The 18,357-nt window shown below is 44.5% G+C and overlaps 1 protein-coding gene across 4 annotated transcripts in view; it reads left to right on the plus strand.

Moving 5' to 3' along the window:
- SEC23B (SEC23 homolog B, COPII coat complex component) overlaps positions 1-18,357 on the plus strand; it is a 39,935-nt gene continuing 21,578 nt past the window's right edge. Inside the window, exons 1-11 of one of the 4 annotated variants that reach the window (XM_067707326.1) lie at positions 1-498; positions 2,812-3,035; positions 4,427-4,484; positions 7,178-7,264; positions 8,623-8,859; positions 8,983-9,068; positions 10,200-10,344; positions 10,763-10,921; positions 11,284-11,399; positions 13,427-13,550; positions 14,548-14,628. In XM_067707326.1, coding sequence (XP_067563427.1) covers positions 2,815-3,035; positions 4,427-4,484; positions 7,178-7,264; positions 8,623-8,859; positions 8,983-9,068; positions 10,200-10,344; positions 10,763-10,921; positions 11,284-11,399; positions 13,427-13,550; positions 14,548-14,628 — 1,314 coding nt within the window. In that variant the 5' untranslated portion in view covers positions 1-498; positions 2,812-2,814. The other 3 variants (XM_067707327.1, XM_067707325.1, XM_067707328.1) reach the window with 3 other exon arrangements.

An 18,357-nucleotide genomic window follows, 5' to 3' on the forward strand; every position in this document is an offset into this window, starting at 1 on the left:
GCGCCGACACCTCCTTCCGGCCAGCTTCGGTTTCCTCCGCGATGAGCCTCGCCCTCTTCCGGGGCCACACGTCAACGTTCTCGCTTCCCGGTAACTAAGGCGATGAGAGGGACTTCCCACTGAAGCGAGCGGACGTCTTATTGGAGTAGGGCGAGCTCCTGAGGCGCGCTGGCTGTGGCTAGGAAACAGTTCCCTAGGCGCCGGTATTTCGTGAAGCAGAAAGGTTTAGAGGTGAACGTGGAGAAACTTGTATTCTGAGTAATTGTGATTTTTAAGAGCCAACCACGTCTGTCTTGCCCTGTTCCAAGATGGCGGCGCAGCCTTTCTAAGTGTCTTGCTTCCGCTCGCCCGCCGGGGAGGCGCTCTTTGATTGGCCAGCGGACGGCGCCGTGGCGTGACGCACAGGACGCTAACCAATCGGCTTAGGGCTGAGTTGGACTTGGCGGTGGGAACTGGAGCCCGGCTCTTGCAGCGGTGGGTGCGTACGGCTGCGGCCAGGTGAGCGGTTCCGGCCAGGTGAGTGGGGAGCACAGGTTATGAGAGGCCGAGGGCAGGGACCGGAGTCTCTGCTTAGGGGCAGGTGGGTTGCTCCTGGGGCGAGCCCTTTTCCCGGCGGTCAGAGGAGCTGAAGGGCCCGAAGACCCAGGGGTCTGCTGAGAGTGACGTGGTCCCAGCCAGGTGGGGCGGCCGGCTGGCCGGGTTCTGGCGCAGGATCCCTCGGAGTCGCGGGAGACAGAAGGACCCAACGTCCAGTTTACAGTTGAGGAACTCGAGATTCTGGTTAAATGACTTATGCTTCGTGACAGAGCCGGAGCTAGAACCCAGGTCTTCGGACTCCCTTTAAAGATTAAACCTTGCTTTACCTTAGTTGTGTCCTGAAAAATCATACCTTAAGGTGGAATGAATGGTACAGATTTTTTTTTTTTGACAGATACGTCTACAGGATCTTTACAATTTTACTTATTCATTCATTCAGCTGTTAACCTATTCTGAAAGCCTTCCCTTTTGAAAAGATGGTGTTAATGGTAGACCTGTCTCTCTAGAAAAGTGCACCTTGGCTCATGCACACAATTTTGCATACAGTTTCAGAGGACTTATTGACCCTGTGAAGTCCCCTGTTGGCTATGTGCCCAGAGTTAAGAATCCATGCTCTTGAGGGAGTGAGCGGAAGAGGCAGTGGGAAATGGAGAGCGCAGGTTTTAATATGTGGATGCCTGGGGACATGGGATGGAGATAGTGCCTTTTAATAATGATCTGTTTTGAGAAGGAAAACAGCCACTTAATGAAGTCTGCCGAGGTGCTTGCTGAGAATTGGGATGTTAGAACTTGCTTTCATTCCCACCTGAATGACCCTTTACTAGCCAGGAAGCTGCAGAAGTGTTTTCTGTGTACACAGAACTACAGTTTCCTGCTTTGGCCAGAGATAACAAGTAGATGCCTTAGAGTTTAAGCTGGAACAAACATTTGGAATTTCTGTGCTCCGCGTTGTGTGTAATAGAGTAATTCATTTGCATTTATAGCCCTATGTTGTTCCCTTAGTCCAAATTAACAGTATGGCACTTCTCAAAACAGCTTGGAGACAGTCATTATTCAGCGTTGCATAAGTGAGCACTAGAGGCCACTTATATAATAGAGTCTTTTTTTAAAAAAATTATTTCTTCTTGGCTGCGTTGGGTCTTTGTTGCTGCGCACTGGCTTTCTCTAGTTGTGGTGAGTGTGGGCTACTCTTCATCGCTGTGCGTGAGCTTCTTGTTGCTTTGGCTTCTCTTGTTGCGGAGCACGGGCTCTAGGTACGTGAGCTTCAGCAGTTGTGGCACGCAGGCTCAGTAGTTGTGGCTCACGGGCTTAGTTGCTCTGCGGCATGTGGGATCTTTCCGGACCAGGGCTCGAACCCGTGTCCCCTGCATTGGCAGGCAGATTCTTAACCACTGAGCCACCAGGGAAGCCCTATAAGATTCTTTAATTTGTCATTTTTCCCATTGTTCTCGAGAGTTTTGTTCCCTTGAACCCTAATAGCTGAAGTGTGTGTTAGCCTAGAATTTAGTATGTAAACAGGATGAAGTTGGCATTATTTGGGTTTGAAAAACGTACTTAGTCTGAATGGCTGTTTCATTAACTGGAATCTTCCAAGGCATGAGCATAAGCGACTGTGGTGAGGGGACAGGAGCTGGTGAGGAACTCACTTAGCATAATAGCAAGTGTGCCTTTGTAATTTTGGTGATCCCAAGTAGAAGTACCTTGGCTAAGAACTGGTAGTTGTTCTTGTTGTGAATAGGATTCGCACTTCAGTATCCAGTTCTTTTCTCCATAATAACGGAAGGAGGGAAAGGGCACAAAACCAAGATCGCTTGGAATGTAAATTATAATACAGTATTTACTCGAATAGAGCAAGGAGGAAAGGGAATCAGGGAGGAAGGTAGCTGGATGCTGAAACAGGGTTTGAGACTTAACCCTTGAGCACGGGGCTGAAATTGGCTTGGCTGAGATGATCTGTGATCTAAGAGGAGATTTAAATTACTATTATTCACCTACATGCAGCTTAGGGATGACCAAATGATGGTAAACCTTCTGCCCCTTTTATTTTTTTAAGGGCTAGAAAGGAGGGTTGAGAAAGGAATGGGAGAGGTAGCTGTGAAGTTAATTGGCTCTTGGGGGGTCAGAGAGAAGTGAGATGTTGTCATCCTCCAGTGACAGGTTCTTCCAGACTAAGTGTTTAAGAAACGTGGCGTTAGGTGGTCATCTTTTTTTGAAGTTCAGTTGAGAATTTCACATACGATTAAACTTTATCTTTAGTGTTTTTTTTTTTTTTAGACAATGGCAACATACCTGGAATTCATTCAGCAGAATGAAGAACGCGATGGCGTGCGTTTTAGTTGGAATGTGTGGCCTTCCAGCCGTCTCGAGGCTACAAGAATGGTTGTTCCCCTGGCTTGTATCCTTACTCCTTTGAAAGAACGTCCAGACCTGCCCCCTGTACAGTATGAACCAGTGCTTTGCAGCAGGCCAACTTGCAAAGCCATTCTCAATCCACTTTGGTATGAATTCTTTTAACAACTAGCAAAAATGATGAATACAGTAAATTATGACTTTCCCGTGATTCTCCTAAAAGTGACTCAGTTGGGCAAGATGTCAAATTTGAGATGAGTAGTAAATGGTGAGAGTCTTAGGTGATGAATGCTTGTGGAAGTCTCCCTGGCCTGATATTCCACATAGAATTAGAATTCATGGGAACGAGGTGGAGGTAGAGGGAAAGGATTTGTAATTTTTTGTTTTTCTGATTTTCAGTTTGCTTTTGCCTTAACTATTGATTTTATTGGTGCCTTTCAAAGCATTTTCCAAAAAATATCCAAAAGCTTTAGAGAGTTTTGTTGTACCTACCTGGTATGGTGATGCTATATGGCAGGAAGAGGTAATAGGCAGAAGAAATTTGAACTCTTGATGATTTTATTGTTAAGTGGAATTTTTTAATTTTTTGCGGTATGCAGGCCTCTCACTGTTGTGGCCTCTCCTGTGGCGGAGCACAGGCTCCGGACGCGCAGGCTCAGCGGCCATGGCTCACGGGCTCAGCCGCTCCGCAGCATGTGGGATTCTCCCGGACCGGGGTACGAACCCATGTCCCCTGCATCGGCAGGCGGACTCTGAACCACTGCGCCACCAGGGAAGCCCTAAGTGTAATTTTTTTGTGCCTGAAATGGTGACCTTTGATAGCTCTCTTAAATGTGGGCACTCTTTGAAAGAATTTTTAAGCAAGTGAAGAGTGTCATAAATACTCTTTAAAAGATAAAATTTTTATATGAGGGAACATTTTTTACTTCATTCTCCTTGCTCTTACTTGGTGTACCCATGTATAAGATGCTGCTGCTCTTTTAAAATAATAGCTGATCGTTAATTTTCTAAATGTAGAAAGGGGGGGAAAGCAACTATAAAGCATTATCTTGAACCAGTTCTAGGAAGTGTATCAACCCAGAAGCATTCTGCTCAACTTCTTCAAGTGAACTAAGTGTGGTTAAAGTCTGAGTTGTTTTTCCTGTGTGTTAAATGTCCTTTTAGTATTAAAATTTCATAGTTTCATATATTTGAACAATAAAGACATTAGAAAAATCATAAAGAGTATGTTTAGATAACAGGGCAAAAGGAAATAACCTATAATTTTTATAACTCATGAATTTCTAAATATTATCTAGGAAATCGGAAAAGAGCAAAAAGGATTTAGTAGTTGTTCATTGTTGCTGCTTGAAGGAGCCTTTCGGTGCACTCAGCAGCCAGAACTCTAGCTGCAGAGAATGTGTTGCATACCTTCCTCCATTGAGGCACCCACACCTGAACACACATCCGTGCGATTTACTGAACAAGAAGTTTACACTTAAATGCTTTCTACCTTAAAAATGAAAACGGTATCTGGTTGTAATATTTATTTTTCTCACAGTCAGGTTGATTATCGAGCAAAGCTTTGGGCTTGTAATTTCTGTTTCCAAAGAAATCAGGTATGTGAACTGTAATTATTTTACAAGTATTTCCTGTGTTTCACTTTAGTTGTCCTACCCTGAAAAAAATTAAGTGAGGTTGAATTTGTGTCTGCTCTGGCACAGGGCACCTGTCAAGGTGATATTTCTTAAGCCTAATATTGAATGTTGAACATATGTGATTTTTGTTTTGAATGGTCATTCAGTTTCATTATATGAGTCTTTGTCTTTGCTGTGGATGGGACATAGATTTCCTTTTTTTTTTTTTAAATAGGTTTTCTGTAAGTACTGAGTACGTTACCCTAGAAAACAGATAAGGTGTTTATATTACATTTGATTTCAGTTTATTCTAATTGGATAGTGTACGTTACTGGATTTTCATTTTCGATCTTCCTAACTTTCAGGATCAAGTTGATCTTGTTTTGATTTAAACATTTTTAACTACTAAACTAGGAGCTCACAAATGATGAGAGAGACTTTTCTTTGAAATGAACTGTGCCTATGGAGGAAATGTTCAAAAAGTGGATTATGGTGGTTATTGCACAATTCTGTGCATTTACTAAAAATCATTCAATTGTACATTTAAAATGGGTGAATTTTATGGTATATAAACTATACCTCAATAAAGCTGTTAGAAAATAATTATGCCCAACATAATATATAGTACTCTAGCATATCTTAAGATATTAATAACATCCACTTGTTTATTCTTATATTTGATCATAATTAACAGTCTCATTCTCAGATAGCACACACCGAGTCCAGTGGTGAAGAGACCAGTGTGCAGTTGATGACTTTTAAGTGTAGTCTTGGGAATTAGAAGCAGATACCGTACAAGATTTGTCTCCCTGGGCGATTCAGAGTAATTGCAGATCTTAAAAACATTCCTACACCCTATTATATTCAGAATTGATGTCTGTTTAATGTAATTTATTGTTAAAATTATAAGGCATCTAAAGACAATGTCAACAGAGTAAAAGTCCAACCCATAGGATGGGTGAAAATATTTGCAAATCATGTGTCTAATAAGGGATTAATATTCAGAATATATAGAGAACTCCTAATACTCAACAGCAACAGGAAAGCCCAACTCAGAAATGGACAAAGGACTTGAATAGATATTTCTCCAAAGACGATAGACAGATGGCCACTAAGCACATAAAAAGATACTCATCGTCACTAATTATTAGTGATGTTTACCAAATGGTCCAGCATTCCCACTTCTGGATATATACCCAAAAGAACTGAAAGTGGGGTCTTGAAGAGATACTTAAACACTCATGTTCCTAGCAGTATTATTCATTAGTGATGTTAACCAAATAGTCCAGCATTCCCACTTCTGGATATATACCCAAAGGAACTGAAAGCAGGGTCTTGAAGAGATACTTACACACTCATGTTCATAGCAGTATTATTCACAATAGCTAAAACATAGCAACTGATCTGAGTGTCTGCTGACGGGTGAATGGATAAGCAAATGTGGTCTGTATGTTCAATGCAATATTAATAGCCTTAAAATGCAAGGTGTTCTGACTTATGCTACGTGATCGAACCTTAATGATATTACTGAGTGAAATAAGCCAGTCACAAAAGACAAATACTGTATGATCCCCCTTGTATGAGGTACTTGGAGCGGTCAAATTCATAGAAAGAGAAGGTAGAGAGGTGGTTGCCAGGGGCTGGGTGGGGGTGATGGGGAGTTACTGTTTAACAGGTTCAGAGTTTCAGTTTTGCAAGATGAAAAAAGTTCTGGAGATGGATGGTGGAAATGGGTGCACAACATTATGAGTGTATTTAAAACCACTGAACTGTACACTGAAAAAAGATTAAGATGGTAAAATTTACCACGATTTTTAAAGTTTGGGGGAAAAAGATCAATGTGCAAGCTACAAATTTAAAATGTTTGTAGAGAAAAAACAAAACACCTATGACATTATGTTAAGCATCAAAAAGCAGGTTGCAAAATTGTGTGTATAAGGTGACCTCAGCTGTGCTTAAGGTAGAAAAAGTGTGGAAGGAAATACACCGAGATGTTGACAGTAGCTGCCTCCGGGTGATAGGAGCACGGGGGGTTTGCATCTTTTATCTTATATTTTTCTTGTACTTGCCAGTTTTTCTACAATTAACATGTATTACTTTATTGATAACAACTAGAGTAGTAAACCCAAATAAAAGCTTTAGTCTTCCATGTAGATTATTGATGAGACAGCTAAAATTTCAGCCCTTAATTTACAGGGCAACAATTTGGAAATTATTTTTAATAGTGTGTGTTTTAATGATTTAGAAGTTACAAGATAACCTAAAACTGCATTAAGGAAAAGTTCAGTGTGATATAGATATAGAACACACATTTTTTAAATTCTGATTAAAAAATGATTGATTGATTGATTGATTGATTGATGCCCCAGGTCTTAGTTGCAGAATGCAGGATCTTTAGTTGCGGCATGAGAACTTTTAGTTGCGGCGTGCGTGCAGAATCTTGTTCCCCGATCAGGGATTGAACCTGGGCCCCCTGCATTGGGAGCACACAGTCTTACCCACTGGACCACCAGGGAAGTCTCTTAAATTCTGATTTTTGTATTGTAGTAACATGTTCTACATTTTGTGCTTTCAGAATTAATATGTGGTCATTAACTATTTTTATAAATGGAAAATAAAAGGCATAATGTATCTTTCAGCCCTCATGAAGCATTGCTTTGTTTTCTTCTCTTCAGTTTCCTCCGGCTTATGCAGGCATATCTGAGGTGAATCAGCCTGCTGAATTGATGCCCCAGTTTTCTACAGTTGAGTACGTGATACAGGTAATTGTTTGCTGCGCATTTAAGGAGCAGTGTTAAATTGAGCTTCTTTTGAAATACTTTGTCTTCTGTGTCTCTTGCTTGTCTGGACGATTTAAAGCTGTGAGGCCCACAGGATCCTGAACATTAGGTCATGGTACGTGTGCACGTGATGGCATCGTTTTCCCGTCTCCATAGAAGGCTACCAAAAAGGTAGCACTGATTCAGTTCAAAACCTGCCCTCCACAGCCTTGTCCGTCTCAGTTGATGGTACCCCATCTTCTAGTTGTTCAGCTTAGAAATCTTAGATTCATCCTTGACGTCTCTCTTTTTCTCACATCCCATATCTAATCTGTTAGGAAATCCCTTGCAGTTGATATTTACAGTTGATCCAGAATCCAGCCACTTCTTTCTCCCCACAGCTCCTGTCCTGGGCCAGCCCCCGCCTCTCACTTGAATTATTGGGGCAGTCTCTTAGCTCTTCGCCCTGACTTTACCCTTGCCCACTTATATTTTATTCTTCACCCAGCAGCCAGGGTAACCCTTTAAAAACATCACATTAGGTCTGTGTTCAGAAACCTCCAGTGGCGAAAATGGCTCCCTTTTCACCTGGAGTAATAGTCTTCAGAGTTTTGTGTGAGCTGGCCGTCTTACCCCTCTGACCTCAGCTTCTTTTAGGGTCCTCGTTCAGCCAAATGGGCCTCCTTGACTTTGCTCAAGCGTGCTGGGAACAGACGTGCCTCTGGGCCTTTGCTCTGGCTTTTCCTCGGGCTAGAGCTTTCTCCCCTGTATCTGTATTGCTCCCTCCTTCTTCTCCAGGTTTTTGCTCAAATGTTACTTTCTCAATAAGGCTGCCCTGACCTCCCATTTAATGGTGGAGCCTCCCTGCCCCCCACCCCCCACCCCCCCATGCCCGGCCTTCACAATCCCTCCCCCTTTCTCTGTTCCGGAAAGTTAGCTCCTGAGGCAGGCAGGGATCTCTGGCCTTTTGGTTCGCTGATGTATCGCAGGACCTGGAACAATGCCTGGCGTTCAAAAATGTGGAATAAATTGTTGGATATAAAGTAGTCTTTACGTCTAGTTTGTTTTGATAAAACTTGTCGTTTAATGAAGTAAGTAGAGGTTTGTTTCGATGTTCTTATCCCTGACAGTCAGTATAAATAAAGACTTGTTACTTACATAACTTGTTTTGCTTTTTTTTGGCTGAGCCATGTGGCTTGGAGGATCTTAGATCTCCGACCAGGGATTGAACCTGGGCCCCGATAGGGAAAGCGTGGAGTCCGAACCAGTGGATCGCCAGGGAACTCCCTTGTTTTGCTTTAAAAAGAGCTGGTTATGTCTATTTGTATACTGATCATTGTGCTGTTTTTCTTTGCATAAAGCGAGGTGCTCAGTCCCCTCTGATCTTTCTCTACGTGGTGGACACATGCCTGGAAGAAGACGACCTCCAGGCACTCAAGGAATCCCTGCAGATGTCCCTGAGTCTCCTTCCTCCAGATGCGCTGGTGGGCTTGATCACGTTTGGGAGGATGGTGCAGGTCCATGAACTCAGCTGTGAGGGGATTTCCAAGAGTTATGTCTTCCGGGGGACGAAGGATTTAACTGCAAAGCAGATACAGGTTAGTGCCTTGCTTGTCCCCAAGCAGGACCAGGGATGTTTCTTAAAAATTCCTTAGGAAAAAGGGAAAAAAATGTCATTCACTTGTAGTGTTAAGGGAAATGAGTCTTTCTGGTTTGTGTAGGACATGCTGGGCCTGACCAAGCCTGCCGTGCCCGTGCACCCAGCGCGCCCAGCACAGCCACAGGAGCACCCTTCCATTTCCAGCAGGTGAGCTTGGATGTGCACATGCACAGCGGCGGCTGTGGGCGGGAGGGAGGGACAGCAGGAGAGCTTTTGTTTTTTATTTTTAGAGGGGAAAAAAAGACTCAGGCTAACCAATATTTAATGTTTAATAACAAACATGACAAGTCAGTGTATGTTTAAAATTTATAACTAAGTTAATATATAAATATATATATACACACACATATACATGTGGGGCAGATTTGCTCAAAATATTTTTCCTGGTTAGACTTGTATCATCACAGAGATTTTGAGACCACTGTACGCAGTCATTCCCCTCTTATTAGATACATGGCTCTTGTCCTTTTTGATTCTTAAGTAAAGCTGGGGAAACTGAAAAGGCTTCTGTTGGGTGTCCTCTAACAAGCCTGAGATTGGCCCGCTGTGCTCCTAGGGCTGCCCAAGGCTGGGTTAGCAGTTGGCAAACATGATAAGATGCTTTGCTGACATGCCTGGCACAGCCTCTTCTCTAAGAAACTGGTGTTCCTCCCTGTATGACTCCCAAGGTTCAAGAGAAACGCAAATGGAGTCTTCAGAACGATGAAGATTGTCCACGTCCATGAACCTTACATGGACTGAGTTCATGTTAGCATGTCTTTAGGGTTTTTTGCTGCTTAAAATTTAATTAAACTGATTTGCTCCTATTTGAAATTGATTTTTTTTCCATGCTACATATGCAGATTGCTATATACTAGGCTTTAAATGACATTCTTGAATAAAATTGCTTTGAGTTTTTTGTGTTTGTAGTTAGACTTTTTTTTTTTTTTTTTGCTGTACGTGGGCCTCTTAGTGTCGTGGCCTCTCCCGTTGCGGAGCACAGGTTCCGGACGCGCAGGCTCAGCAGCCATGGCTCACGGGCCCAGCTGCTCCGCGGCACGTGGGATCCTCCCGGACCGGGGCATGAACCCGTGTCCCCTGCATCGGCAGGCGGACTCTTAACCACTGCGCCACCAGGGAAGCCCTGTAGTTAGAGACAACTTTGAAGGAAAAAAAAAAAACTGCACGTTTTTTGTACTCTGATACTTATTTTGAAGAGCAGTAACTATGTGTCATGCAGGCTGAAGACCAGAGTACTTTATTAAATCAGGCTTGACGTGTCCATTCAATATCATGCAGATTTCTGCAGCCCATTCACAAGATCGACATGAACCTCACTGATCTTCTTGGGGAGCTGCAGAGGGACCCATGGCCCGTACCTCAGGGGAAGAGACCGTTGCGATCCACTGGTGTTGCTTTGTCCATTGCTGTTGGCTTGTTGGAGGTAACTCAGAATTTACTGGGACCTATCGGACCACACAAGCTTTCTCACAGAAGGTGTGTTTGTTGGCCTTGTCTGAAAAATCAGCTGTGACCGCAGTCAGCTGGCAGTGTTAATTTATCAGAACGTGGTTCAGTGATTATTATTATCCACACTGAAGGAGCCCTTGGTGTTTTGAAAATACAAAAAGTTTTCATGAGAAACACAAGGCCATTAGGGCACCAGGATCACAGGAAATAAAAGTGCGCCAGACCCTCAGGTTGGAAGAGAGAAGCTGCTTCTCGGCAGCGTCATCTGCGTTTTGCTGCAGTATCATCAGTAGTCACGACAGCTGAGGACAACTCACATTTGGAGCATTTCTGTGAGAAACATGCTTGGGGTGGGCTGTATGTTCCTAAAATGCTGCCACTTACTGCTTTAGGGCACTTTTCCAAACACGGGAGCCAGGATTATGCTGTTTATTGGGGGTCCCCCTACCCAAGGACCTGGCATGGTGGTTGGAGATGAACTAAAGGTTCCTATTCGTTCCTGGCACGATATTGAGAAAGATAACGCCCGCTTCATGAAAAAGGCAACCAAGGTAGGTGCTCCTGGCTCAAGGCTGTAAGTGTGGTCACCCAGGTGGGGTTTGGGTTGCCCTGGAGTGACAGCTGCTCTGCTGAGGCCATGCTTTGTGGTCAGTGAGTACCTCTTGCTGAGATGACCTTCCAGATCTCGGCTGATGTTAAGTATCTGTCCCAGTTCTGAGACCTTGATTAGAGTGGGTGGCCCTAAAACTGCTAAAAGTGTTTTGAGACTGAAAACTGCAGTTTTATTTTATTTGGATGTTATGAGAGAAACTGTCTCCACATTCCTCTCTTTGATCACATCCCTTTGGTGCGGTAAGGCACGCCTAGTGAGTGATGTTGCTGTTCCATAAAGGTAATTTTTCTCTCTTTGCAGCACTATGAGATGCTTGCTAACCGAGCTGCTGCAAACGGTCACTGCGTTGATATTTACGCTTGTGCCCTTGATCAGACTGGACTTCTGGAGATGAAGTGCTGCACAAACCTTACTGGGTATGTGGACAGTGAACCCCTGGGAAAAGTGAGAGTACTTATTCTATGGAATGAGACTTGAGTGATGGAACCGTGGGAATGGCCAAGGCTGGCTCAGATGAGCGTTCAGGTGGCTCTGGGCTGCAGTTTCGGTGCCTGGGGAGGGTTTGTGGGCCTCTTGGAGGAAGAAGCTGTGATCAGAAGGAGGTCAGGGTTCACTGTGAACTTGTTGTGTCAGAGTAACTTAATTTCTTAGAGTTGTTGCAGACACCAAGGCAGGAAAGCAAGCATGGAGTATGTGGCCTTCAGCACTTCCTTGTGAGAAGGGGGGAAATAGGCTGAATGCTAGAGCAATTAGGAGCCCCCTCACCTGGCTTAGTAACGGCACCTCATGACAGCCGGTACTCGCTCAGCCTGGAGGGTGCGGTGCAGGGCGGGCTGGGAGCCCAAGTCTTCAAAGCGGGATGGTGCCCAGCCAACTGCCTTTGGGGCCCATGGGCACGCTCGAGCCTCACCCCAGACCTCCTGAATCAGAGGCTGAGGATGCAGCCTGGTGGTGGGTTTTAACAAGCTCTCCAGGGATTCTGGTGAGAACCACCTATGGCACCACTAGGCTGAAGGTGCTGCAACATCAGAATCACCCGGGAACATTCAAAACTACTTTTGGTCTGGGTCTTGTTCCTAAAGTCGGATTTAATTAGCATGGTGCCTGGCCTGGGCATCAGCATATTTAAAGTTCCCGAGCATTTCTGACGTGGAACAGAGTTTGAGAAGCACTGGTGCGGCCCGTGTGTGCTCCAGGCATGCCTGAACACAGACAGCGTCTGGAGAACCTGCATTTGTGTGCAAGTCCCCTGGGGTCTTGTTCACACGCAGCTGGAAAAGCAGTGGCAGAGAGCTGTGGGTGGGCCTGGTGTTCTGCATTTATAAGGAGCTCCCAGGTGGTGCTGCGGGTCCTCACTGAGTAAAGGGGACGGGGTAGAACCCTCGTCATCTGCAGCTGTCCTGGGGACCAGCAGGCGCATGAGGTGATAGAGGACCAGTGATGCTGGCCTGGCTGTGCCGCTGAGTTCACTTAATACGCTGGACTCCCCCCAGTGCCCTGCGGGAGTTCTTGTCGTGAAACATCACAGGAAAACTTCCATGTGTTTGTGAACACCCCCGAGCTTCTTATACACCAGAGTTCACGTGTATGTGTCTCTCTTCTGGAGAGGGACCAGCACTTCCCTCACACTTTCAGTGAGGCCTTTGACCCCTGAGTGACAGTATTTAGGGCACATCACCTGTTGCACAACTACAGTATCGGGGAAATGTGTGAACAGTGACACTGAAAAAAAAAGACTTAGAGGTTTCAGTTGATGGCTTGAAGTGAGCCAACCATTTGTGATGACTTCCAGCAAAGGCGAGGTGACGCTGGGCTGTGTTATGGGGTCCATTATCTTCAAGGAAGATCACAGTCTTTGTTTCCTTGGGACTAGTCACACCTTATCCAGATTATATCATCATTTATTTTTTTAAATTTTTAATTTTTGAAACAGTTAACAGATTCACAAGAAATTGCAAAAATAGTACAGTGAAGTCTGTCCATACTTTTCATCTAGCATCTCCCAGTGGTAGCATCTTACATAAATATAGCACCATGTCAGAACCAGGAAACTGACTTGGTATAGCACAGTTAACTATTGATACATCACAGACCGTACTTGGCTCTCACCAGTCTGTACATGCACTCATTTTTAAAAATCTGTGTGCACGTCTAGTTCTTTGAAATTGTTATCCTCTCTATAGGTTTGTATCACCACCACAGTGATCAAGATACAGCACTGTTCTAAAGAATTCTATGTTTAATGTTTTAAAAATAGTGTCTTTCTTGAGTACAAATTGAACTGGCTGTTTTCCATTATTAGTAAGTGATCAGTAGCACCTCTGTGGACGTGCTTGCTTTTTTCTTCTTCTCTAAAATAGTTGTTCATAAATACCCAGGAAGCATCTGAATGGCTTTGAGTCATCCTAAAGGTTCACTTTCTTTTTCCTTTTTTCTTTCCTAGAGGCCACATGGTGATGGGAGATTCTTTCAACACTTCTCTCTTCAAGCAGACATTCCAAAGAATTTTTAGTAAAGATTTTAATGGCAATTTCCGAATGGCATTTGGTGCTACATTGGAAGTAAAGGTAGAATAGATTTCTGAAACCTTAATGAAAGAATAGTGTTCTTACTTACTTAGTAGTCATAGTTGGGGGAGCCTCACCCTCAGGACACGGGCATCTAAAGATAAGTTAAAAAGTTCCTAGCAAAATAATCCCAACAAAGTATATTCATTCTGTCCCTTTCCTTCTCAACAATGACCTGCATATTTATCAGTGTTTTAAACCATGAGATGTCTGCTCTCCCTGCAGGGAGAGCAGGCCTTACAAAGGTGGTGGGCTAAGTGCCCACCCAGCCACCGGTTTGTGTTTAGCGTCTGCCTGCAGACTAGCCAGGGCGCTCTAAAATGGGGCAGCATTGTGAGTTTGGCTTTTGTTTTTCCACGTAGGGACTGATCGCTCTATACGCTTGATTCTGAGTCATTGAGAAAACATTCAAAGGGGCCGTTAGAAAATATGATGGCAAATATTACTTTGCAAATTGGCAATAATCATTAAATCATCTAGGTTAAACTTTAAACAACATTGTCAAATGTTGGAGGTTTTTTTAAAAAGATGGAGAAGGATGGACTTTGCTGAAATGAATTCAGATTTAAAAGTCTGAGTATGTTGGCCTCGTCATTGTGTTGGAGTTCATAAATTAAGTATTTTTAAAGCAACACAAAACAGCATATTCCCTGATTGACATTTGTAACTAGTTACAACAGGTTTGTGGCACAGGAGGAGAATGTCGTATTGGTAGAATTGCTGTCTTCCATGTGCACGATAATTTCAGAGTTGAGAAGGCAGAACATGCTGCTGCATCTTTGGAACAAAGATAGCTCTATTTCTAAAGGAGGGTTTTATTAAAGTTTTAGTCAGTTCACAGCAGCCCTGGAGAAGCATATACAAGCTTTTGCATGCTAGAATCCCTGTAGGATTTTCCCTTGGTGGAATAATAACCCTGCCGTTTTAGTTGTGTCCTTTGTGAGGGGGTGGTTCTTGGTGATTGTTAACTGTCTGCTCTTATCTAATTCTGCCTCAGACCTCGCGGGAACTGAAGGTTGCCGGAGCCATAGGCCCTTGTGTGTCTCTGAACGTGAAAGGACCGTGTGTGTCAGAAAACGTAAGGAAAACTCCTCTATCACCCTCACCTCCTTTGCCTGGGAATTGACCCCTTAGACGTGTCGGGGCTGGATGACCTTGCATTGTGTCACCTGTTGGCTTGTGTCTGTGGTGAGGAGAGAGGGGTAACTCACTGACGCCCATAGCCCTGAGGGGTAGTGTCATTTCTGTCTTTCCATCCATTGGTCTGAACGGTCAGAGAGGAGAAAGCTGAGGCTCAGAGAGGTTAAGTGTCTTGCTTAGGGTCAGAGATGACAGCGGGGGAGCTAGGTAGGGACCATGTTCCCCACCCAACTACCCTTTCTTGGGTGGCCGCGCCAGAGAGCTACCAGACGTTGCATTCTGTGCAGCACAGTCCTGCAGGGACAGACCCGTGTGCTTATTGCCCTTGTAAGGGCTCCCTCTGTCTCGCTTCGCAGAGACCGTTTTGAGCTGGTTGGGCAGTGGGTGACACTGTGGCGCATGTAGACAGCGGTGTTCCTTGAGTGACAGATTTGAGTACATGGAACGAAGTTCAGCTCTCACTAGGTGGGGAGATGGCCTTGCTGGTGGCCCACTTCCTCTGATGACACTTGAGCTGCCAAGTGTACACTTTTGGTCCAGTGAGGCCTGTCCAGCGTGGGTCTGGGCTGGGTTGTCACAGTCACGTCCTTCCCTCACCGTCCTCTTCAACGTGAGGCTGGGTGGGAGAGTCGGTTGTGGGCTCAGGATGCAGGTGTGGCCCTGACGAGGTGCTTCATGGCTCCGGGATCCAGCATCTCTGTCTGGGAAATGAAGGCAGTAATGGGACCTACTGTACAGCACTGTTGGGAGGACTCCACGAGCAGCCCAGGTGAGGCACTTAGAACAGTACCCAGGACGCCCACACTGGGTTTCACCTTTCCCATTGAAGTTTTGTCCTCATCAGCAATGAACACTCGTTAGTGACTACTTAGAGTAAGTTTTTATTGAAGTTACCAGAGGCAGGCGGTTTGAGAGGATATTCCTGTAACCCTCCGGGTGAGGCAGGTTGTTGCCCAGGCCCCTGTGGCGAGTCCCTCGTTACCCCCATGTACCCAGGGACATGTACTCTTGTTTCTCGGCAGGGCTTTGGGAGGCTGCCCTGTTCCAGCATATTCTCCACAGACTTAATATCTGCCTAAGAAGGTATTATAACTTAGTACAGCTGTTCCAGGATCCAGTAGGTTTCAGCTGTGAAATTTTTGGATGGGGGTTGAAGGAGGCAAAGGGGAGGAAAGTACAGTTTTCAGACACACAGGGAAGTTTTGAGAAGAGCGTAATGAGTCTGTATCCCCACCACATAGAGTCGGTAATCGTTGACATTTTGTCATAATTCCTCTGTCCTCGTTTTGGCCACATTTGTATTATCTACCTGATTTCATCTGTTTGCCATATTCTTTTATCATATCAATATTTTGCCTTTGAAAGCAAGTTGCAGACGTCTTGACACTTAGTCTGTCACTGTTGCGGTGTGCATCTTCTGAAGACAAGGGTCTTCTACGTTATTCTCAAACCTTAGAAAACAATGATTTCCTAATATCATCTAACATATAGTCATATTCTTTCCCTAATTTCTCTCCAGATGTCGTTTGCAGCTGTTTTTCCTCTCTAACCACTATTGTATTTGATAATACATATCCTTAGTCTTTTAAAATGTAGGATGGTCTTCCTGTCATTTTATTTAGGCTTATTTGCTTGTTTTGTTTTGTTTGATGATGTTGGTCTATTGAAGAGACAGTGCCAAGTGCCAGGAGTCTTCTGTAATTGAGTGTCTCCGTATGTTTGTTTCCTCGTCTGACTTGTTTTCTGTCCTCGCTGTATTTGCTGTGAAGTGGAGGTTAGAAGAATGATTAGATTCGGGTTAAACCTTTCTGTCCCCCATGCTTCCTGAGTGATCTGTGTACCTCATGCTGAGTTGTGGTGAGGTGATGACTGTCCTTCAATTACAGGGGCCCGTTTCCTTTTTGCCATTAGCAGGAGATCTGTTGAACAAGATTGTAGCACAACTTGAGTATCTTGTTTGCCCGTAGCCTTTCACCTTCTGGTTTTAGGTTATCCATTGATTATCCTGAATCAGTGTATTTGAATCACAATAAACTGGTGATTTCCTAATTCCATATTTACAGATCTTCTGATCAAGGCAGGGTAGATGCTTACATAAGGAATTTGTGTATTAGTGAGAGAATACAATGCTTGTGGGACTCTGGAGGGTTTGTGGCCACGCTTGAGGGTTGGTGCTATAGGGGAGGGAAATTTTTCTTTTTCCTCTACCCATCTTAGTTTCATTGGCTGGGACCCTGCAAATTAGACTGACGAAACACAGCTTAACAGGAGAAAAACAAGTTTATTAATGTGTGCATCACACACATAACACAGCACGTACATACTCAGTGATGAGTCACTCAGAGGGAGTTAGACCTTGGGATTAGTTGCATCTTAACAATAAATGTTCTTTTACAATAAATGTGTAGATAAGTGACAAGACAAAGGAAAGGGACCTTGATCTTCTAGGGGTGGCAAATTGTGGAAGAGTAGACAGATGGGGGAGACGGATGGGAAAGGAAGGTTGTTTTACCAAGAGTTGTTACATATATTCTTCTGGTGCTGCCTCTGGACTGATAAGCATCTAGCGTTGTCTTTGATGGTTAAGAAGCTCCTGACTTCCTGGTAGGAGGAGGATAGAGAGTTTTCTTACGTCTGCCTTTTTCTTTCTTTCTTTCTTTTTTTTTTTACGGTACGCAGGCCTCTCACTGTTGTGGCGTCTCCCGTTGCGGAGCACAGGCTCCGGACGCGCAGGCTCAGCGGCCATGGCTCACGGGCCCAGCTGCTCCGTGGCATGTGGGATCTTCCCGGACCGGGGCATGAACCCGTGTCCCCTGCATCGGCAGACGGACTCCCAACCACTGCGCCACCAGGGAAGCCCCTTATGTCTTCTTTTTAATAATTACCTACAGCTTAAAATAATCTTTATGCCAGCCTGGCATATTTTGGGTGACATGCTCTGAATCCCCTTGATTTGAAATTTTAACAGGTTTCATATTAAAAATGGAGTCAAAAGGTGTGGAGAGAGATTTGAGAGAAGGGATTAGCAAGGCAAGAAAGGGGGGCAGACAGGCTCCTTTTACTTCCTTGCCATTGTCTGTGGGTGCAGCCTTCAACTGTCCAGCAGATGTTATGTGCCTCTTTTAGAAAAGGCCCTGAAAGGGAAGGTGAACACCTAGGAATCCATTCGTCTCACGATCTTGCTTGGGAAAGACTTGTGAAACGCAGGGTGTCCTCCCCAGCCTGCACTGTAGAGCTGTGACTCTTCCCTTTCCCCTCTGACCATCACCTTCCTGAGATTGCTGGTTCTGTGGCCAGGGACATGGGCTCCTGGCATGGCTTTGTAGAGAGACCAGACTGGTGTCAGCTGTACTCAGCTGACACTGTACAGTTTGGGTGGATTCAGAGTAACAGAAGAGGTATGTATCGTGACTCTCTGATGCATGATTGTGTTACTTTCTAAGGATGGTGTCCCATATTATAATGAGGTGTTAAAATGTATAGTATTTGCTGTCTCCAGAATGATCAAATGTATGTTTCAGAGTCTAGTGATCTTCTTGGTTAATGGTTCTAGGTATTTGACACCTGCAGACTTTTCTTCTAGATGTCATGCTTAAAACAGTGATACCCTTCATGTTTTAGTGAACTTTTTTTTTTTTTTTGGCGGTACGCGGGCCTCTCACTGCTG

The sequence above is a fragment of the Pseudorca crassidens genome, chromosome 15 (genome assembly GCF_039906515.1).
Source record: "Pseudorca crassidens isolate mPseCra1 chromosome 15, mPseCra1.hap1, whole genome shotgun sequence".
In the NCBI taxonomy this organism is placed as follows: Eukaryota; Metazoa; Chordata; class Mammalia; order Artiodactyla; family Delphinidae; genus Pseudorca; species Pseudorca crassidens.